General features: G+C 42.8%; 1 protein-coding gene across 1 annotated transcript; it reads right to left on the reverse strand.

The window, feature by feature from the left end:
• Positions 1-950: 950 nt before the first annotated feature.
• On the reverse strand, positions 951-18,651 carry LGALS3 (galectin 3). The gene is made up of 6 exons (XM_044232150.1): positions 18,563-18,651; positions 12,120-12,141; positions 10,003-10,464; positions 7,322-7,410; positions 4,217-4,382; positions 951-1,255 (listed from the first exon to the last, which is right to left on the reverse strand). Exons 2-6 carry the CDS (start codon positions 12,135-12,137, stop codon positions 1,100-1,102), a joined length of 891 nt encoding a protein of 296 aa, XP_044088085.1. The 5' UTR covers positions 12,138-12,141; positions 18,563-18,651; the 3' UTR covers positions 951-1,099.
• Between the last annotated feature and the right edge of the window lie 4,880 nt (positions 18,652-23,531).

Here is a 23,531-nt window from a genome sequence, read left to right on the forward strand (position 1 = left end):
TGCTATTAGACGGCTTTCTGAAGACAGCCACTTCTCAGATCATACTCTTTCTCAGGTGGCCTGTATTTGTTGACTGATTGAACTGAAGAGATAAAGGACTGTTCCCCCTCTTGACAGCTCCAAAGGGTCATCCAGCTTCAGAACCCATGTAGGGTAGGTTGAGGCATTGATAACCAAACCTTCTCCCTCTACCCGGTCGTGTGCCTTCTTGTCCTTCAGCTGTTGATGTCAAGATTCTCCTCCATAAGCCTCTTGGGTTCTAATCTCTGCTTCCAGGGAACCCAACTTGTGAAAATAAAAGTATCTGAGAAGCTGGTGTTCCAGAAACAATAAATAGACCAAGCAATATTTTGATTCTTTTATAAAGAAAAGTGCTATGACCACCTCTTAGTTTTGAAATTGTCTGAATCTTTGGGCCTGCTGGTAATGAGGAAGTACAGAAAGGCATGCTTAAGAAGGTTGACAATGGGAACTATTAAATTTTTAAGCAGATGATATATCTAATTAAGAGCTTAATTTTCCTCTACAAATATGGAGATTTCATAAAAACCAAGAGAACCTATACCAAGATTGTCTCATATTGGTATCAAATATGGATTTGAAAATAGCTAAATATAAAGAGAAAAAATAGTTAAGAGGAGGTAAAAGAAATATACCAGAATGTTAACAGGAACTGCCTGTAGGTCAACAGCTAAACTTTTTCTTTGTGCTTCCTGAACGTATACTTCCTTAAGTAAGAAAATGGAAGAATGATTTCCTTGTAGCATCTTCAGGTTTTTAAAGACACTCTGAAAGATAGAGGTTAAAATAATATTTTCTTCAAAAATACTTTAGTAAGTATAGAAAACTCTGGGAGACTTTAATGCAGAATTAATATTGCTACATATCCCTTTTACAGAGTCCACTGTGCATCGTCAAGAATAAATTGCCCCAATTAAATGACATATAAAGACAGGGAACTCAGAATGTTTATTAAATCAAAGATTTACAAGGACAGTGATGAATAAAAGTGAAATTTTTCAATCAGGAAACATGAAGTTTCAATGTGTAAGGGTTTATATTCAATTTCATTTTTTTTTTTAAATCTTCCCCTTTAAGATTATATCATAACATGTGAAGCACTGGTGAGCTCTATGTCACCAGAAATTCCCAGTTTGCTGATTTCCTGGAGATTTTTCATCCGATGATTGTACTGCAACAAGTGAGCATCATTGACCGCAACCTTGAAGTGGTCAGATTCAACCAGCACTTGTATCTGAAATGGCACATACACAAAACTGTTAGAAATGCTCTTAATTTCAAAACCAATCTGGCCTGAGCTGAGAATGTCCCACATTTCATCTTTATAATCATCCGTGGAACTGACTAAAGTCCAAGAAAGGAACCCTGGGGGGCGCCTGTGTGGTTTACTCGGTTCAAGCATCTGCCTTCAGCTCAGGTCATGATCCCCGGGTCCTGGAATCAAGCCCCACATTGGGCTCCCTGCTCAGTGGGGAACCTGCTTCTCCCTCTCCCACTGCCCTTACCCCTTGCTTGTGCTCTCTTGCTCTCTCTCAAATTAAAAAAAAAAAAAAAAAAAAAAAAGTAACTGCAGCAAAAATAAACTCCAGAGATTATTCAAAGATCCAAGCAAAAATAAAAGGAAAAAAGATGATAATGAGTCATAAGGATAAGTTGAAGCTATGAAAGTAAAGATTAATAATGTGTCTCCACAAAAACAAAGTTTTTGTATAGCTAACCCCTAAAAGTAAAAATATAACCATACCAAGTACTGGCGAAGATGTGGAGAAAAAGGAACATTCATGCACTCTTGGGAATGTAAACTGGTGCAACCACTTTGGAAAACAGTATGGAGGTCCCTCAAAACATTAAAGATAGAAATACTACATGATCCAGTAATTCCAGTACTGGGTATGTACCCAAAGAGAATGAAAACACTAGTTTCAGAAGATATATGCACCCCTATGTTTACTGCAGCATTATTTATAATAACCAAGATATGGAAGCAGTGGAAGTGTGGATCCATAGATGAATGGGTAAAGAAGATGTGGTATCTATACATATACCATATATATGTGCAATGGAATATTACTCAGCCATAAAAAATGGGATCTAACCTCTTGCAACATGGAAAGACCTAGAGAATATTATGCTAAATGAAGTAAGTCAGAAAGAAAAAGACAAATTCCATGATTTCACTTACATGTGGAATCTAAAAAATCAAAGGAAGAAATAAATGAACAAAAAGCAGAAAGACGACCCATAAATACAAAGAACAAACTGATGGTTGCCAGAGGGAAGGGGCAGAGTACAGGGATGGACAAGATGGTTGGAGGAGAGTGGGAGGTATAGGCTTCCAGTTATGGGACAAATAAGTCATGGGGTAAAAGGTACAGCATAGGGAATATAGTCAGTGGTATTGTAATAGTGCTGGATAGTGACAGATGTAAGCAGAGCATAACAAAGAGATGATGGTCACTGTTGTACACTTGAAACTAATGTAACATCCTGTGTCGACTGTACTTCAGTAAATAAAATGAAAATAGAATACCAAAGAAGGAATTCTCTAATAGAGTGGCAAATGTTACTAAGATAGGTAATAACCAGTGTGGGCCAGAGTAGGAGAAACACTCTTCCAACAGTTAAGTAGTGAACAGGTTTATTCTTACAGCCTTTTGAAAACAGCACTTTGGCAATATCTTATCTAAATTTTAAATATGTACATTCTTGAGTGGCACCTGGGTGGCTCAGTCCGTTAGGCGTCTGCCTTCAGCTCTGGTTATGGTCTTAGGGTCCTGGGATCGAGGCCAGCATTGGGCTGCCTCCTCAGCAGGAAGCCTGCTTCCCCCTCTCCCTCTGCCCCTACCCCCACCCACCTCTTGTGCTTCTCTCTCTGTCTCAAATAAAATCTTTTAGAAAATATGTACATTCTTGGAATAAAATTCTTGTTCTAGGAAGGAAAGCTTTATAAGGACCATTATTACAATATTTTAGCAAAATAAACATTTCACATTTTATTTATTTGGAATATTTCCATACTCCAAATTATCATCCATAGGACACTCACAGAATTAGCACATATCTAAATAATGAAATACTATTAAGTAACAATGTTCAAATTTGAGAATATGTCCACCAAATAGAGAATCTGGTCCCTATAAGTTTCTGCCCTTGAGGAGCTTACAGTCTAGTAGTTTCATTGCCCACTCTACTGTTAACCTAGTATTTGTTAAAGCAATGTTTAAAAATAAAAAGTGTGTAGGGTTATGAACATTGGGGAGGGTATGTGCTTTTGGGTAAATTGGAAGGGGAGGTGAACCATGAGAGACTATGGACTCTGAAAAACAATCTGAGGGGTTTGAAGTGGCGGGGGGGTGGGAGGTTGGGGTACCAGGTGGTGGGTATTATAGAGGGCACGGCTTGCATGGAGCACTGGGTGTGGTGAAAAAATAATGAATACTGTTTTTCTGAAAATAAATAAATTGGAAAAAAAATATAAAGTGTGTTGGGACAGTTGGTAGAGCATGTGACTCTTGATCATGAGTTCAGGGGTAGAGATTCCTTAATAAGTTTTTAAAACAAACAGTGCTGTATGTAATAGAAAATACTGGAAAGATATTAACCAAGTTGCAGACTTTGTGAGGTTGGGAGAAATGGGAAAAGATGGAAGTCTTTTTAATTTGAAAGTCTATAAAATTTTTTTCATAAAACATCTTAATTTTAGAATTTAAAAAAATTAACTTTGATTGCCATGTCAACTATGTTGTATTAAGGTACTCTCAGCCCAACTATACCATCGAGACCTTCTGCCCTTTTCTTCCTTTTTAAGTACGCTCCACACCCAACTTGGAGCCCAACATGGGACTTGAACTCATGACCCTGAAATCAAGTCCTGAGCCGACATCAAGAGTCATACACTTAACCAACTGATCCACATAGGTGCCCCCTTTTGCCTTCTTTATTAAAGATGCTATTTTTCTCATTTCCAGGAAAGCTTAAACTCAAAGGTTTGATAACAGGGACAATGGTGAAGGGCGGGAATGGAGCTGGGAAATGTGCCAGTCCTGTTAAGCCTGGTCCCCCAGGATGGGGAGCAGATGTGCCAGTTAGGTGTCTCAGGATAGCTGATAAATTCATTTTAAATACCTTGTGGTGGTAGCGTGATTCTTCCCTGAGAAATGTGCATTATCAATATATAATGGTAGCAATAACTTACTTTGAATGGTTTACCACTTTCGAATGGGAAAGTCGCCTGTCTTTCTTCCTTTCCCCAGATGTTATCCTGCTGTGTATTGCAAACAATGACTCTCTTGTTGTCCTCATTGAAGCGTGGGTTAAAGTGGAAAGCAACATCATTCCCTCTCTTGAAATCTAAAGCAAATCTGTTTTAAAGCAAAGACCAGAGTTAGTAAAATGATTCAACTTCATGTATCTGTATCAAGTGGAGAACATGTAATTTTCTAAAGATCCGATTTTTTTTTAATAAATACAGGAACATTTTCAAATGGAAGCAAACAAACCAGAGTATGACTTCAACCTGGAAAGTATACGAGGCCTAGTAGTTGATGTATTCTTGTAGTATCTGAAAATAAGCAAGGCACTACATGTTCCATTTTTTTTGCCTCCTTGTCTTTGGTCACATGATTCCATTCAGTTGTCATTCCCTCTTTTCTGCCTCTACTATGAAAACTGGTCAAGGGTTCCTTACAGAAACCTGGGGCCACTTTGAGGGCACTTTACGCTGTACATGGTGAATAATAATGCTTACCTCTTTCCTGCCCTGCCAGTTACTTTTAATACCCATTAAAGGCAAGCCAGTCACATAAAACAGAAGCCATCAAATATCTGACTTCCTTATAGTTAATCAAAACCTAGTCCTAAAATAAGAATGAGGTAACATCATGTACAGTGTCCTGTTGCTAAGTTGTAAAGTCATGGTGATAAATGTGATAAACATTCCCTGATGTGAGATGGAATGAATGAAGGGGCTGGCTTAACTTTTTGACCTTGTTCCTTCTCCTTGGATGTTAATGCAAACACAAGGCCTAGGACTGTTAACATATTAACCCTAACCCTCAGCTTCTCCAAGTGTGCCCCAACATCAGAATCAGCCGGGGCTGTTGTTTGAAAGCAAGGTCTACAGTCTAGACCTATTAACAATGATTCCTTGGGCATTTTCACTTACCCAGTAGCGGACACATACAAACACAATTGTATCTTCCAATAATTGAATGCCCAGGGAGAGGACCCAGATAGTCAGATGGCAATAGTATTTGTATTTGACCCATATAGTCAGATGGCAATACCATTTGTGTTTGTATTTGGCAATAGCCAAATTTGTATTTGGCTATATTTTCTCTGCAGGGAAAAGGAAGATCTTGCCATATCTATTGCCTTAAGCATTCTTCCCATCCAAGTACTACCCAGGCCCGACCCTGCTTAGTTTCCGAGATCAGACAAGATCAGGCGCATTCAGGGTGGTATGGCCATAGACCTGAAGCATTCTTTTTTTCAGGTAATTCCTCACATAGATTTTGCAGAACCAAGCAACCATTTTTTTCAGTTTATTACCATCTTAACCATTTCCACCAAAATGAGTTTTACTCTGCCACAGTCTCTGTCTACACCTCTAGCGTTACTGGAGCTAAAGTTTCTGGTGCAAAAACCCTCAATGAGGCAAACACACCAGTGTGGTTCTGTGTGACCGTGGCTGGGGGAGGAGAGCAGACACTCACAAACTACGAGTGTGAGGTGCCCAGGATCGGGTGTGCTGGGTTCTGCGTTATTTGGGAAGGAAAATGGATATGGACATAGGCGGGGGGTATATACATTTCATAATTGGCTGTGAGACAAGCTTTATTGTGCAGGTAAGCACTGTGTTTAGAAAAGCTGTAGAGGTTGTGTGGAACGAAGTGGGGGGCTTAGAGTACTGGCTACCACACAGAAGCAGAGAAGGCTCGCTGGAGGTGCACCTGAATGGGCTAGCTGGATGTAAAATGATTACGTCAGAGGCTGAGTCCATTTCCTGGTAAAAGAAAAGGGGGGTTCCCATTGATCCACCAGGAGCAAGGTGACAGAACTCACAGGGGTTGTTTATGGATTCTTGGAAACCTGTGTGCATAGCTTGAACTGGTACCTTTTGTGCACTGTCTATAAACCCCAGAAACACAGATTACTTATGGCTGCAGGAGCTTTAATGGTACCACTAACCTTGGGGACAGGCATACTGGATGTCTTCAGGATATCCCAAACCTGCTTGTATTACATGGATGTACAACCAGTGGTGATAACAAGGCAACCATAAATCAGCATGGATTGTCCTAAATTAGCTCAGAGGCTAACTCCATCCTCGCTCCCCTCCATCCAACCAGCTCCCATGGCAAAGGCTGACTTATTTTGAGGAAGTCTTTAACTTGTAGGATCTTTTCAAATCTTTGCATAAATTGTGTCTACCCAGAAGACCGGGGTTCCCCCATCCCACCACGTAACAACCGTAGACCTGGCTGACGCCAGAGGAATCTGTGACACAGCTGATGTGCCCCGTAGGAAGGCGGAAGCGGCAGTCAAGCTCACCAGATCTAAGACTGTACGTACTGTGACTGCACGACTGCGGGGTGATCTGTACAAAGAGAGTGGTACAATGTGCAAGCTCTCAGATCAACTCAAAATGATGTGCAGTGCGATCTTGGTGTTTCTGACCCCAATTTTTGATGGGCATCTAGATATAAAGTGCATGCCTGGTTTTTTAGACAAGATATGGCTCAGAGGTGGAGGGATGACCAAGCATTACCTTTCAAAGGCTGTCCTTCCCTTGAACTCTAAGGTTCTCACTGCCAGGAAGAACCTAGGTTTTTCTGTATGGGCTGTCAGCTCTTTCCCTTTGTCCTCACAAAGCAGAACTGTTTCAAGGCGCCTGGGTGGCTCAGTGGGTTAAGCGTCTGCCTTCAGATCAGGTCATGATCCTAGGGTGCTGGGATTGAGTCCCACATAGCTCTCCCTTCTCAACAGGGAGCCTGCTTCTCCTTCTCCCTTTGCCTCTCCCCCTACTTGTGCTCATGCTCTCTCTTCCAAATAAAAAAATAAAATCTTAAAAAAAAAAAAAAGTAGAAATGTTTCATTGTGGTTCTGGGAGAAAAGCAAGATTTAATGAGGGACACTTTGTCCCTTGGTGGGAACACACACTGATTTATAGGATAATCCCATTTTATGGTATAGAATTCTCAATGCATAGTTCTAAAAATTGTATTAAAATTCAAAATAGATGACCCTATATTCAAGAAACAATTGACAAATACGTTAGAGTTGCTAATACTGTTCTTACCTGTTTGCATTGGGCTTTGTTGTGCCCAGAATTGTTATCAGCATGCGAGGCATGACTCCTCCAGGCAAGGGCAGGTCATAAGGCACAGTCTGGGAACAAAAAATATGCAAATATCAATAAAGAGTCATGTCTTCTAGGGAAAAGAAAGAAAAATACGTTGCTAATGTGACTAACACATAACCCTAATTTAAGCCGTTTTTCCAGACTCTCCGGTCACCCTGCCCTAAGCCTGAAGGGACAAGAATTCCTATATGCACAAGTAACACTCAGAAATAAAGCCATCCTAGGGCACTTAGGTGGCTCAGAGGGTTAAGCCTCTGGCTTCAGCTCAGGTTATGGTCTCAGGGTCCTAGGATCAAACCCCATGTTGGGCTCTCTGCTTAGCAGGGAGCCTGTTTCTCCCTCTCTCTCTGCCCGTCTCTCTGCCTACTTGTGATCTCTCTCTCTATCAAATAAATAAATAAGATCTTGGGGAAAAAAAAAAAAAACAGAATAAAGCCATCCAGGGGTGCCTGGGTGGCTCAATTGTTAAGGGTCTGTCTTCGGCTCAGGTCATGATCCCAGGGTTCTGGAATCAAGCCCCACATTGGGTTCCCTGCTCAGCAGGAAGCCTGCATCTCCCTCTCCCACACCCCCTGCTTATATTCCCTCTCTTGGTGTCTCTCCCTCCATCAAATAAATAAATAAAATCTTAAAAAAAAAAAAAAGAAAAGAATCAAGCCATTAGGGCAGGGAGGTGATGCCTGGGTGGCTCAGTTGGTTAAGCATCTGTCTTCAGCTCAGGTCATGATCTTGGGTTCCTGGGATCCAGTCCCACATCAGGCTCCCTGCTCAGCAAAAAGTCTGCTTCTCTCTCTGTCTCTGCCCCTCCCCCTGCCTCTGCTCTCTCTCACTCTCTCTCAAATAAATAATTCTTAAAGATAAAATAAATAAGTAAATTAAAGAAAAAAGCCATCAGTTAATTGGTGCCAAAGATACACCATATTCCCTTTTGAAGCACTGTATCTATCATCACTAAGGACATCCCAATCTATAATTAATTCAGTTGGACTATTTTTCAGAAAGGCTTAAAGTAGATTTTGCAATCAAGAAAATTAACATTTTCATGCTACTCTTCTTTTTTAAGATTATTTTTATTGAGATATAATTATATCGGTTTTAGTTTTATGACTTTGTGCCCCTCTTAAGAGCCTGATCACGTAACATACTCATCGCGGTCATTTACTCCCTGAGGGCGGGCATTGTGTCCCATCCGGGGACTCGTGAATTCTTGTGAGTTCTACTTACATGGCATCAACAGGGGGGTCTGGTATTAAATATTTGTGTAATGAACACTTTTCATTTAATACATTCTCTAATTCTTCCAGAAAAATGCATTAACCATCTAGGTGCAGGGTGCTGTAAATATTCCCACAACTCCCTTTGGCCTCTTCTCTCTTCCCTTCATAATTTCCCCCCCTGGGTGCAACCACCACCCAGGTCTTTTCTCTTGGGCCCCATACCTCCTCCTATCTGAATTTCCCACAGATGCCTCAAATCCAACAGGTGTGAACTGGAATTGTCTCTTCTTCCTCACCCCCCCACCCCCAAACCCCACACATCAGGTCTCCTTCCTGAGTTCCTGGTCTGGGCTGACCCGTGGCTGGTTCTCTAATTGTCGAGCCTTGAAAATCCCATCACCCCTGACTGAGATGTAACCACTAGCTCCTGGGGTTCTTCCTCTGCAACCTCTCTCGCATCTGCCTCTCCCTTGCCACAACCTCCACATCCCCTAACTGTGGTCGACTACTACCTGCCCAATGCTGCCCACGCTTCCGGCACCTTCTCTGCACTCTCTTCCAAGCTGACCTAAAAGCAAGTCAGACACCTCCTGTGCCAACGTCCATAGGCTCCTGGAAGGGTCTGATCCCACGCGGCTACTTAACGCTTTCCCCACATCTGTATATTATCTCCTCACTAGACTACACATCAGGAAGAGAAGGATTGGTGTCTGAGATGTGTCTACACTCACCACAGGGTTAGGTCTTACACTCAGAATTCACTTACTAAAGTGGGTTTTAATATAAATGAAAATTCAATCCTTAGATCACTAAATTATCTTTAGAAAGTCTTTCAAAACCACATTACCTTGGTTTCCCTACACATTCCCTCTATGACCCCAAACAAGCTATAAAGCTCTCTACTGTCCCCTTTCCTCGTGTATAGAGTAGGGACAGTAACAGTATCTTATGGGGCAGATACAGGGGTAAACTGAAATCATCCACGTAGAAGCGCATAGCTGGTGTGAACTACGTACTCGGTGTTTATTAATAATAGTAACCAAAATGTTCCCCCATTTCTACAATCTTAACTTCATTTATATTAAAGCTGCTTTACAGAGATGTCTTCAAAAGATACAGTGACTTCTCTTTATACTAAAAGAACACATCCTAAACTCAATACAGTGATTTTTTTCTATTGGGCTGACATACACCATGGCTGGTCCTGGAAGAGGGGCTCTAACCTGCGAGTTTAAAGCTTCAGGTCTCTCTGAAGCCCTTTGTAGGTTGGTGCCCAGAGCCAGCTCCCAGCCAGAGCACAGCAAAGTAATAGCACCAGCGCTCCAGACAACACTGTGCTGGTTCTTCATTAGCTTTGTCCTGATCACAGTCAAGTCTATGAAGTGCCAAGTTCCATCTTACCAGTGGTCCAGCAGGGATGCCAAAGGCACCAGCAGCGGGCTGGGCTCCAGGAGCACTTGGCTGTCCAGGAGGCGGGTAGGCCCCAGGCCCACTCGGTTGCCCAGGGTGGGCTCCTGGTGCAGGTGGTCCAGGATAAGCAGGAGCTGTTGGGCCAGGGTAGGCTCCTGGAGGTGCCTGTCCAGGATAGCCGCCAGGAGGAGCCTGTCCAGGATAGGCTCCTGGAGGTGCCTGTCCAGGATAGCCGCCAGGAGGGGCCTGTCCAGGGTAGCTGCCAGGAGGGGCCTGTCCAGGGTAGCCGCCAGGAGGGGCCTGTCCAGGATAACTGCCAGGAGGGGCCTGTCCAGGGTAGGCACCAGGATAGGAGGCCCCTGGGTAGCCCCCTGCTCCAGCAGGCTGGTTTCCCCATTGACCAGGCCATCCTTGAGGGTTTGGGTTTCCAGACCCAGATAAAGCATCATTAAGCTAGAAAGAAAGACATCAACAATTACAACATGAATACATTCATGAAAACAGAATTTTCAGGAAAATAGGAATATGTGATCTAAGAAGTAGAGTGATATATATGGTAAGGGTATAAAAGTCATATCAATAAAAATTTTCCACCTATTAAATAGTTTGAAGTTAAGACTAAAATTAGACTTTGGGATTACATATGCTTCATCATTTTATTCTTTTTTTTAGTAGTAAGGTATCAGTACTGGTTTATTAATGGTAACAAATGTATCATGCTAATGTAAGACATTAATAATAGAAGAGAGTGAGTGTAGGGTATACGGGAACTCTTCATACTATCTTTGTAATTTTTCTGTAAATCTAAAACTATTGTAAAATTTCAAAGTTTTTTTTTAAAAGGCCAGATCATGCCATTAATTAAATGGGGTTCCAGACTGAGTACTCCCTGTATAGGAAGACAGCCATATAGAAAATGAAAAGCAAACAATTCACAGCTCTCAACATGAACAGTCTTCCCATAAAGAATGCACTTCATTGATGGATTATAATTCTAATGATTGCTACTTTTTCTGGGCTATACAGGGTCAATATATTAACTACACGGTAAAGTTAATACGACTATCCAATGGCGTTGATTTTTCCTTGCAAAGAACAAGGATGGCTTTAGAAGTCTCCATCCTGGTTTCACAAGACCATTCCAGAAAAGGATTTCTGGAAGGTGTCGTCCTCTTCTTAATGGCTCCCAAAGGGTTTCCAGTCCCATTCCTAATCTCTAGCAAAACCACGAGCCTGTTCCTGGCAGCCACAACAGGTACACGGCCACAACAGGTACATGGTCCATGCACAGTGGTTTCTGATATAGGCCTGTACTTGCCTAATCTGTGTTTTTTTTTATCATGGCTCATCACAGTCGAGCAACTACATGGTTCAGATGAAATATACCCAACAGTAGGTGGTCAGGGTGATGGGCCTAAGTTCCCATAGTTCCAGGAGTTCCGTGTTTGACAGCAAAGAGTCAGTCCTGCCATATTCCCAAGATGGCAATGTATTGTCAAATCCCTCCTTCTCCTTGCCTTGTGCTGATCACAGGGTCTCTAACCCCTGCAGGCGGTGGTTTCCAGGCTTCCAGATGAGTCTGGCTAAGGGGCAGCACTGGCAGGAGATTAAAGAGTGGGAAGAAGGGAGAAGCCGGGGTAGCTCCCTGCCCCTTTCTGCCTCATGGGGTGTCTGGATAGCTGCTGCATCCCCTGCCTCCCTTTATTCTTGCTTCCCATCATCTCAGTTTAGGGAGGGCTGCCTTTCATAATTTGCCAAAGTCAGAAAGCAGCCTTCCCCTGTGTAAAAGCACATCCTCCCTAACTGACATGAGAAGAACAATCCAGAAATCAGGATGCTCAGACTGAACCATGATTCCCTTTGCTCATATTATTTCTCAGCTCCTGCCCATGGAATCCCCCTGCCTCTGTCTTACTGTCAGTGAGTCCCAGGCCTCTATCTGCTTGGCTCTCTCCCTGAACCTGCTGCTGGAAAAACAAGATGTCAGCTAATAAGTCCTCACTGGTCAGTCATGGCCAGAGGAAGCTGCAGGGTGAGAGAATGAGAAGGGGATATCTGGTGTTAAGGGGATGTGTATCATGGTAAGAAAACAGACATAAAACACTTACTGAAAAATTGTCTGCCATTTTCCTGAAAGGGGGGGAAAAAAGATAGGTTATCATTTGATCTTAGAAGATTTCACCATTTAAAGATAACATCACTAATAGTTCATTGGGCAGTTCTAGATGATCTACAGGCATTTTTCTAACCAAGCCAGTCTATTCCCCAAATACACCTCAATCAGGAGTGTGGAACCACAGAGGAAACTCGAGCGGGGATGCACTCCGGCTAGATCACCAAGCCCAACTTCACTCCTAATTTTAACCTCTTATCATACTAGCTTGTGTTCTGAATCCTGGAAATAACAGGCCACATAACACAGGAGAGAGAAGAACAAGGAAGACAATCTTCTGCTCCTTTTCTTGGTAAAGACACAAACAGTCCTGGTTCATCATCTTCTTTCCTTCCTGGGTGCCTTTTCCACCACCTCTTAAAAGCTCTTCCTTTCACTCATCTCCCCTCCTGTTCACAAGATCAACCCCCATACCCTCTTCTGGGTTTTAGGAGGAAAGCAGAGTTGATTGGTTCCTAGGGAGATCTGAAAACCAATGTCCCTAGATGCATTTGCTGCCAATTACTTATTCCCTCGCTGCTCTGGGCCAGGCACTCTATGGGCTCTCGCCTGGGTTGGAAGATGGATAGGCCGGGATCTGTATATGCTCAGAGGGCTCACAGGCCAGTAGGGATCACAAGAGATCGACCCTGTGAGCCAGACTGTGAAATAGGGAGTCACCACTAGAACTCTTGCTTCTAAGAAGGGAAGAGGTGGTGGTGTTTGAGCTAAGCCTTAAAGGAGAGGTGAGGTCCAGGTGTGGACCAATAAAGAAGAAAGGCGGGTCTACAAGAAGCTCCCTTTTTCTTTTTGAAAAGATATTTGCTATGCCAAACAAAACTCTGACAGTCTAACAAACTAGGGGGAAAAGAAAAGAAGAGAATAGAAGAGGGAAGGGGAGGAGAGGGGAAAGGGAGGGAGAGGAAAGAAGAGGAGGAAAGGAAAGGAAAAAGGAGAAGGTGAAAGGGAAAGAGAAAAGAGAGAAGAAGGAAAGGAGAGAAGAGAGAAGAAGAGTCAGGCAATGCGGAGGGAAATGTTTGGGGTAGGATGCTACCAAAGAGAGTTGGTTTGCCCAAAGCTGCCTCAAGGGGTAGCCTTGACACATCATTCCTGCTTTCTCCCGCTCCTCTCCCTATGCCAAGTTTTTAACCATGTAAGCTGTTTTACGCCTGCTCCCACTGCACGTGCTCTGGCAGTGAGGGGAAGAGGGCAGCTTTGGACTCCTGAGGCCTGGGTGAGTTTTCTTGGGTCAGGATCACTTGTCCTATAGCCAAAGTGACCTGGATCTTAAACAATCAGAATCCCTGTTCCCTTGAGTTGCCCACTTATGATATTTACTAAATTATTTTAAGAAATGATATTACCTCCAAGGGATCCTAATTGATAGGTCCTAAAAATCTAAAATATTGAACTTTTCGGTAAAAAAAGAAATAGGCAGAACTCCTCTTAGGACTTAAAGTCCTCCATTTATACGTATCAGTCTTTATCATACTCCGCTGTTATTTATACCACAGTTAAATATTACCTTGTGTTAAGGCTATTTTGTTTTGGTTTTTTGCACCTCTCTTTTAAAAATCTGGGTATTCTCAAACATATCTGGAAGTTTAGGGTATCACCACATCCATCTTCCAGCGTGGGAAACTGCCGGCAATTTGACTGGGAAGTCACAGTGACTCTCCCAGGGCTTCTATTCCGGGGTTTCCTAGAGCATGTGATCTTTTAAAGAGAAGTCAGGTGCTCCTCTGCTTCTGCTTCCTTCCCCAAAAGGCTTCTGCTGCTTAGAAAAGTGTGCTGCCGGGCGCCTGGGTGGCTCAGTGGGTTAAGCCGCTGCCTTCGGCTCAGGTCATGATCTCAGGGTCCTGGGATTGAGTCCCACATCGGGCTCTCTGCTCAGCAGGGAGCCTGCTTCCTCCTCTCTCTCTCTCTGTCTGCCTCTCTGCCTACTTGTGATCTCTCTCTGTCAAATAAATAAATAAAATCTTAAAAAAAAAAAAAAGAAAAGAAAAGTGTGCTGCCATGGCAGGAAGAACTTGAGAGAGCCATTGTTACAGAAAGGGAAAAGAAAGGATGTTTCTTTCCTTTCTTTCTTTCTTCCTTTCTTTCTTTTTTAAGATCTTACATTTAAGTAATTTCTACACCCTCACGTGGGGCTCAAACTCACAGCCCCAAGATGGAGAGTTACTCATTCTACCAACTGAGCCAGCAGGCGCCCCAGATCTTTTTTTTTTTTTAAGGTTTTTATTTATTGAGAAAGAGAGCAATTGAGAAATAGAGAGCAAGAGTGGGGGCTGCAGCGGGAGAGGGAGAAGCTGACTCCCCGTTGAGCAGAGAGCCCTAGGAGGGGCGAGATCCTGGGACCCTGGGATCATGACCTGAGCTGAAGACAGAAGCTTAACTAGCAGCTACCCAGGTGCCCCTAGAAAGGGCATTTCTTAAGAAAACAAAGCCTCCCTCATTTTGGAGGCCAGTATGAAACAATCTTGAACTTCACAGTGGGCAGAAATCCTTTGATTACCCAAACTTCTTCCAGTCCTGCACAACATACCAAAGACCCAGACATAACTTTGTAAGTGTTTTGTCTTAAATATTCCTATACTGTAGAGGCTCTTTCCCAGCTTCAGCATCACTGACATTTCAGGTTGGATCCTTCGTGGGAGCTGGAGCCGTTTTGTGCAGGGCAGCATCCACGGCTTCAATCTACAAGATGCCTGGAGCATGGGCACCTGGGGGGCACAGTCGTTGGGCATCTGCCTTCAGCTCAGGTCACAATCCCAAGGTGCTGGGATCCAGCCCCGCATGGGGCTCCCTGCTCAGCAGGAAGCCTGCTTCTCCCTCTCCCACTCCCACTGCTTGAGTTCCCTCTCTCACTGTGTCTCTCTACCAAATAAATAAATAAATCTTAAAAAAAAAAAAAAACACAAAGTCGCGAGAAGCACAATACCCCACCTCTCAACTCTGACAACCAAAAATGTCTTCAGACATTGCCACATATCCTGAGGGTTGGGGGGAGAGGGCACAAGTGTGCCTGGTTGAGAAACACTTGTCTAGGCTGACCGGCGTGTGTATCCCTACAGAAGTGTAGATACACAGGTCAATAAAAACAAAAAAGTTAGTTTCAGTAGTTAGCTAAATCTGTACCATGGGCCTAATAAGGTGTCGTATTAACAAAACTCCAACATAACTAAGATGTGTTTGAAGGTTGATTACGACTAGAAACTAAAGACAGCATCTCCAAAATATAACATTTCTTCTTCAAGTCTCTGCTCAAACATATTCAGCTTATTTTCAGCTCCAACGAAAACAGTTTGAGAAGCAAAGCAGATTTCACTTTCTTTCCACGGTGTTTCACATAAAGCCTCGGGTGACAGCTTGAATCATGTTGTGACACACTAAACAAGCCCATTAGAATAATGACACCCTGCATTAATGTGGTGCATTTCCATTTATGAAGCACTTTCCCATACCTTTCCTATTGTCTTTCTGATAATGATAGTAAGAGATTTTCAGGGGAAAGCTAATATTCCCATTCTAGAGGTAAGGAAATTAAGATTCAGAGAGCTAATATGGTGGCCCAAAGTCATTCTGTTCTTGGCAAGTCAACAACCAGGGTCCAAGCATGCTCACTCTTGACACGGACTCATTTTATACTAAATGTAAAACCTCACTCTTTGAAATCTTAAAGTACAGTCCTTTAAAAGTTTTAATTACTTCACTCAGAAATTAATTCTCTGGCTTATTCATTCAGAACTACATAACATGTGGAAATTGTAAACAAATTAAAAAAAGAGATCATGTTTTTGTCAGAAAACTAACTTGCTGACTCATTCAGTAAGCTTCAAGACACACAGTATTGAATACAAAGATGCCATTTTACATAGTCACTTTGCTAATTATAACCACATTTAAACCAATAAAGTGTACTTCTCCAAAAATTAGGTACATACCATTTTGATATGTTCACTCTTAAACATCAGTTCTCTTTTTCCAGAAAAGATTATAACCGATACTTTTTTTGAAATCAAGGTTAGCAACCTTAGAACTTTAAAAAAATCTATTTGGATACATATCTTTCTTCCTTGCCTGGAAAATTTCCCTCTCTCCATCCCTCCCTTCCTCTTTCTTTCTTTCTCTCTCTCTTTCTTTCTTTCCTTTTACATGAACAGTTTATATAGAGACACAATCAAATGTAAAAAAAAACCTTCTCACCCTACAGATACTACAGATATGTGAACGCCATCCTACCATTCCCAGAATCAGAGAATTTAGAAGCGCCAGAAAAGAAACACTATATTAAAGCAAAACAAAAAATTGAGGAAATACTACCTGAGTCTTCACATTTGGAAAAACCTATAAGAAATAGTTCAGTGTTGCTTTGAAATAAAGAATTTAAATGTGAGTCAGAATGTAGACCTTTTTAATTGGCTGTTAATTGTAGTTTTCCCTCTAATAAAGAGTGGCTATCTACTGTACTGTGCTATTCTGGTCCACCTAGCAATTAGTCCAGTAGTTGGGGTTCCTGGGAGCACTTCTGTAACTTCTGCTCACAAAGGGCCCTGACCTCTATACAAGCTGAAAGAGGAGTAGATCATAAATGCATTTCCTCAGAACCCAAGGCACTGCCCACACTCCTCTGCAAAGAACCCAGGAGAGCGAGTCTACTTCCTGCCCTTGCTGAAACAAGTCTTCTTTCCAGAGCCAAATTCTGTGATGCTGAGTTGCAATAAAGGAAACTGGTCCTTTACTAGGATTTCCTTCTTATCGTAGTTCCTCAGCATCAAGGAAGGTAAAGTTACTTTGTGCCTCTCAGTTACTGATTGTTTTCCCGCTATGGAAAAGCTGAACGTCAGTCAAGAGCGAACACATGATACTTAGTCAGCAGCAAATTGGAAGTTTGCAACAGGCCCTTCTCTCGCAGGCTTACCACTCCGAATTTAATCAGAAGAACCAGTCCAGGCACTAGACACCAAATGCTAACCCAGCTGTCCTCAGCAAGAGCCTGTTTCCCAAACCATCACAGGAAAGGGAGGCTATATTTTAAATCAGTTAACCATGAGCCTCAGATACATTAAGCTTACAGGCCAACTGTATTTAGGGACAACATGAGATGTTCAGGTTACAATACATGAACGTAGGTCTCTGCTACCGTTAAGGTGCAGAGTCTAACTGATGAGGTTCCTGGCAAGTAGGTACCTAAACTATAGGGGAGGCCAACCCTAGCCTTTTAACTCAAAACTAGCTTTGGTGGTCAATCGCTCAGGCAGTGTCTCCCCTCTTCTGCTACTTAATAAGTACCTGGTGAGGCATCCTTCTAGCACATTGAGGCTCAAAACATTCTAAGACCATTATCAAACTTTACCCCAGAACATGGAGTAGGTGCTGATTCTAAGTGTAACCCCCAAATGTTATGAAGGTAGGAAGTAGTTCCCATCTCCCACCGATCACACATGAGCTGTCTTCCATTCCTTTCCCAGGATCCCAGAAACAGACTGGGTCACTGTGGTTCAATGATCTTCACTGTCCAGCAACCCAATTCCTGGGAGTCACTTTACAAAGATTCCACAGTATCTGGAATAGGAATCAGTAACTTGCAGGAGAGAGCCTGAAGCCGAAGTCACAGCCTCACCCTATGTGTCCCTCTCTGGCGTTCAGCTCCTACCCCCCAAAGCGGACACCTCCTAGCGTCCCCCGCTGGGTCTCTGCACTTTCGGACCAACATTCTGCCACACCCTACACGGCCTCAGCACAGATCTGGGATAATGCCCAAATTAGCCAATCTGGGCAGGGATGAGTCACTGATTTGCAAACGCTTAGGATGTGCACTGCTCGCCAAGTCAGACACATGCCCACTCAGGCCCTGGGGCATCACCATTTTCTGTGGGATCAGCACCCAGAGAGCGGCGGCAGCCCCTGCCCCGCAGGGCCTCGTAGAAGAGCTTCTGCGCCCCCCGCAGCCGGATGCAGCGGCCGTGCAGCCCAGTCAAGGGGCGCAGGAGCCGCCTCCAGAGTCCCTGCGCAGCCCCCAGTGTCCAGGAAAGGAGGACCCGCTTTCTAATCCCAAACAGGGGCGGGCCGCGGGGCTGGCGGAGCGCGCGCCTCCCCGCCCCCAACCCGCTCGAGGTTGGGACGCCGTGGCCGAGGCCGCCGGTCGCCGCGGAGGGTGCCCCGCGCCGCTCACCGTCCGCCCCACGATGAGTGCGTGAGTCTCGGGAAAGCGCGACTAACTTTTCCTGAGTCTCACACTGCGCCCTCTCGGGGGGTCAAGGCTACGGACCCTTGCCCAGGACCGCGCCCCCGGCTCCGCACGCGACCCTTCGCCTCTCCGCCCCCGCGCGGGCTTCCACCTTGCCTGGACCCGGCGGCCCGCAAGCTCCCTCCGTGGCCCGCGCCCCAGCCACTCACCCGACGCCTCGGCGCTCGCTCGCTTGCTGCGGGGGCGGCTTCTGGTAAGGTGCTGCGATCCCAGACCGGGCGGTGGCTCCGCGCCTCAAATAGGCTCGGCCCGGCCCGCCTCTCCCGAGGCGGGGCAGCCGCTCCCGCCCAGCCCGGCCTCGCCCCGGCGTCCTCCGCCCCACCGCGCACCCCGCGGCGCCGTTCTAGGCGCAGCGGGGAAGCACCGGGTGTGTCGAGGGGCGGGTGGGACGCTCGGGGGATGCCCCCAGCCCCGCAGCCTGCGGGGGGTGTCCTGCGGGCCAGCCGGCACCTAGAGTGGGGGCCACGTCCACCGCCCTCTCCGGATTCACCTGGTGACTCCTCAGACCGGGACGGGGAGCGTCTGCGAAGCTTTCAGAGTGTGCTTCTTTCAAGACTTTGGCTGGCTTGCTTGTTTGTTTTAACCGAGTTTGCTTATTTTCTGCCTGAATTGCAGACACTCTGCTCCTTTCTGCATTTATTTTACCTACATCCTCTCTCAGTATCAAAGCCTTCCCAAGAAGTGACCGTGACTGTGTCACTGGGAGGGCCCTGCCAAGTTTTCGGAGGTGCTGGGTGGCACAGATGCCGCCCTGCTCTTGACCTTGCATTCACTGCCTTTCTGAACTGCGACGTGGGGACCCACCTCACACCGAGAGCCCGAAATTATTCTTGTCTGACTGCTCCGCAGCGCGTCCTCAGCATCTTGCCTAGCGTTGGGTGTGTAGTAAGTTCTCGGGAAAGATTTGTTTCGTGAAGGAATGAGCGAAATAATGAATCCTTTCCTAGAAAGCCTAGTTGTTTTGTCAAAGACTGGGGAGAGTCCGGATGAAGGAGGGAACAGTTACCTATTCCTGCTTTGGTAAAGACAGGAATAGGATAAAGCCACCACTCTAAAAAAGGTTCTTATAACAAATAGTGGTTCTTGCAAGAGGGAAGGTCCTTGTTGGCATAATTTCGCTGGTCAATAACTGAGTGAAATGGTTAAGAACCTCCAAGATGGATTTTTTTAAAATTCAGATATCTACTCACACAGATTGACTTGCGGTGGATTAAATGCTCAATTGTAAGACCTCAAAACATAAAACTCCTAGAAGAAAACAAGGGAAAAGTTCCTTGTCTTGGCAATGATTTTTCGGATATGACTCCAAAGTACAAGCAACAAAGGCAAAAACAAACAAGAGAGATCACATCAAACTTAAAAGCTGCAGAGCAAAAGAAATAAACAAATGAAAAAACAGCCTACAAAATGGGAGAAACTATTTGTGAACTATGTATTTGATAAGAGATTAATCTCCAAAACCTATAAGGAACTCATAGAAGTCAATAACAGAAAAAACCCAAATAGTCCTATTTAAAGAATGGGCAAAGGCTCTGAACAGACATGTTCCCAAAGACATAGGATCAACAGGTGCATGAAAAGGAATTCAATATCAGTAATCATCAGGGAAATGCAAATTCAAACCACAATGAGATATCACTTCACACCTGTTAGAATGCCAATCATCAAAAAGACAAGAGATAAATGTTGGCAAGGATGTGAGCAAGTGAACCCTTTGTGTACTGCTGGTGAGAATGTAAATGGTAGAGCCATTATGGAAAACATATGGAGGTTCCTCGAGAAGTTAAAAATAGAACTACCGTATGACTTAGCAATCCTACTTCTTGGTGTATATCCAAAGGACATGAAATCACTATCTTGAGATATCTGCATCCCCATGTTTGTTGTAGCATTGTTCACAATAGCCAAGACGTGGAAACAACCTAAGTGTCTGTTGATGGATGAATGGATTAAAAAATGCCACACACACACACACACGAATATCCAGGTTATGAGAAAGAAGGAAATCCTGCCATTTGCAACAACATGGGTATTATGCTAAGTGAAATAAGTCAAGCAGAGAAGGAAAAATACCATATGGAACCCAAAAGAACTCATAGAAACAGAGTAGAATGATGATTGCCAGGGCCTGGAGATATGACAAAAAATGGGGAGGTGTTGGTCAAAGGGTAAAAACTTTCAATTATAAGATGAATAAATTCTGGTGTGTGTATAATGTACAGTGTGATGACTATTAGTAATACTACTATATCATATATTTGACAGTTGCTAAAAGAGTAGTCTTGAATGTTCTCACCACATAAAAGAATGGTAATGTTTGAGTTGATGAATGTGTTAACTAATTTTACTATGGTAATCATTTCATAACATATGTATATCAAAAAATAATGTTAGGGATAATAAGATCTAATATTCATTGAACACTTTTGGGCCTTGTACTATGTTAGTACATATATGCCTGTACATGGACAAGCCCCCATATACATACACCCATTTTATTTCGTTATTTATATTTTTTCCAAGTTTTTTTAAATCACCTAATGTTCATCACAACAAGTGCACTTCTTAATCCCCACCCTTTATTTCACTCTTTCCCCCACCAGCCTCCTCTCTGGTTATCATCAGTTTGTTCTCTGTAATTAGAATGTGTTTCTTGGTTTGTCTCTTTTTTTTTCCCCTTTGTTCATTTGTTCTGTTTCTTAAATTCCATGTATGAGTGAAAATCATATAGTATTTGTTGTATGGTGTTTGGCTTACTTATTTCACTTAGCATTATACTGTCTAGCTCCATCCATGTCATTGGAAATGACAAGATTTTGTGCTTTTTATGACTGACAAATATTCTGCTGTGTGTATATATACCACATCTTCTTTATCCATTCATCAATCAGTGGACACTTGGGCTGCTTCTGTATCTTGGCTTTTATAAATAATGCTGTTATAAACATTGGGGTGGTTTATAAAAAATAAAAAATTAAAAAAAAAAAAAGAAAGTATAGACCAAAAATAAATAAATAAATAAACATTGGGGTGCACGTATCTCTTTGAATTAATGTTTTTGTACTCTTTGGGAAAATACCCAGTAGTGTGATTGCTGGATCATAGGGTAGTTCTTAACTTTTTGAGGAACCTCCAACTAGAGTGGCCTCCTAGAGTGGCCACACCATTTGCATTCCCATCAAAAGAGCAAGAGAGTTCCTTTTTCTCTATATCCTCTCCAACACCTTTGTTTTTTGTGTTTTTGATTTTAGCCATTCTGACAGGTGTGAGGTGCTATCACACTGTAGTTTTGATCAGCGTTTGCCTGATGATCTTTTCATTTGTCTATTAGCCATCCTTATGTCCTCTTTGAAAAAAATGTCTATTCATGTCTTCTGCCCATTTTTAATTGGAATATTTGTTTCGGGGGCATTAAGTTTTATAAGTTCTTTATGTATGTTGCATACTAACCCTTTATCAGATACATCATTCGCAAATATCTTCCCCCATTCTATAGGTTGCCTTTTAGTTTTGTTGATTGTTTCTTTGGCTGTGCAGAAGGTTTTTTATTTTGATGTAGTCCCAGTAGTTTATTTTTGCTTTTGTTTCCATTTCCTCAGAAGACATATCTAGAAAGAAGTTGCTATGGCAGATTCAAATAAGTTATTGCCTAGATTCTCTTCTAGGATTTTTATGGTTTCAGGTCTCACATTTAGGTCTTTAATCCATTTTGAGTTCATTTTGGTATATGGTATAAGAAAGTGATCCAGCTTCATTATTTTGCATGTTGCTGTCCAGTTTTCCCAGCATCATTTGTTGAAGATATATCCTTTTTCCCATTGGATATTCTTTCCTGCTTTGTCAAAGATTAATTGACTATATAATTGTGAGTCCTTTTCTGGGTTTTCTGGGTTTTCAGAGTACAGGTCTTTCAGCTCTTTAATTAGGTTTTTTCTTAGCTATCTTATTTTTGATGCAATTGTAAATAGGATTGTTTTCTCAATTTCTCTTTTTTGTTGCTTCATTATTGGTGTAGATTTTGTATCCTGTGATTTTACTGAATTCGTTTATCAGCTCTAACAGTTTTTTGGTGGAGTCTTTCAGGTTTTCTATATATGGTATCATGTTCTGCAAATAGTGAAAGTTTTACTTCTTCCTTACTGATTTGGATGCCTTTTATTTCTTTTTCTTTTCTGATTGAGGTGGCTAGGACTTCCAGTACTATGTTGAATAAAAGTGATGAGAGCAGACATCCTTGTCTTATTCCTGAACTTAGGGGAAAGGCTCTCAGTTTTTCCCCATTGAGGATAATGTTAGCTGTGGGGTTTTCATACATAGCCTTTACTATGTTGAGGTATGTTCCCCCTAAACCTACATTGTTGAGGGTTTTTATCATGAATGGATGTTGTACTTTGTAAAATGCTTTCTTCACATCTATTGAAATGATCAGATGGCTCTTGTCCTTTCTTCTATTGATGTGACCTATTACATTGACAGATTCACGAATATTGAACCTCCCTTGCAACCCAGAAATAAGTCCCACCTAATTGCGGTGAATGAGTTTTTTAATATATTGTTGGATTTGGTTTGCAGTATTTTGTTGAGGATTTTTGCATCTATATTCACCAGGGATATTGGCTTGTAGTACTCTTTTTTGTGGTGTTTTTATATGGTTTTGGTATCAGAGTAATGCTGGCCTCATAGAATGAATATTGAAGTTTTCCCTCCTTTTCTAAATTTTTTGCAATAGTTTGAAAAGAATAAGTATTAACTCCTTTTTTCAAATAAGTAGGCTCTATATCCCACATGGAGCTTGAATTCACGACTCTGAGATTAGGAAGTACATGCCCTCTTGATTGAACTAGCTAGGAGCCCCAGTTTGGTAGATGTTTGATAGAATTAGCCTGTGAAACCATCTGGTCCTGGGCTTTTGTTTGTGGGGATTACTGATTACTGATTTTTGGGATTATTGATTACTGATTCAATTTCTTTTTTGGCGATTTTTATCCCTATTTTAAAGATGAGAAAGCTGGGGTCACCTGACTGGCTCAGTCATTAAGTGTCTGCCTTTGGCTCACAGTGTCCTGGGATCAAGTTCCCTGCTCAATGGGAGACCTGCTTCTCCATCTCCAGCCCCTC

The sequence above is a fragment of the Neovison vison genome, chromosome 13 (assembly GCF_020171115.1).
Source record: "Neovison vison isolate M4711 chromosome 13, ASM_NN_V1, whole genome shotgun sequence".
NCBI lineage: Eukaryota > Metazoa > Chordata > Mammalia > Carnivora > Mustelidae > Neogale > Neogale vison.

What these genes read in the sequence shown, in the direction of transcription:
- LGALS3 (XM_044232150.1), bottom strand. An exon ending in GCATCCCTGCTGGACCACTG is followed by an intron (nt 7,411 to 10,002) that starts GTAAGATGGAAC and finishes TTTTGTTCCCAG; the next exon opens with ACTGTGCCTTATGACCTGCC. An exon ending in AAAGTGGTAAACCATTCAAA is followed by an intron (nt 1,256 to 4,216) that starts GTAAGTTATTGC and finishes GTGCCATTTCAG; the next exon opens with ATACAAGTGCTGGTTGAATC.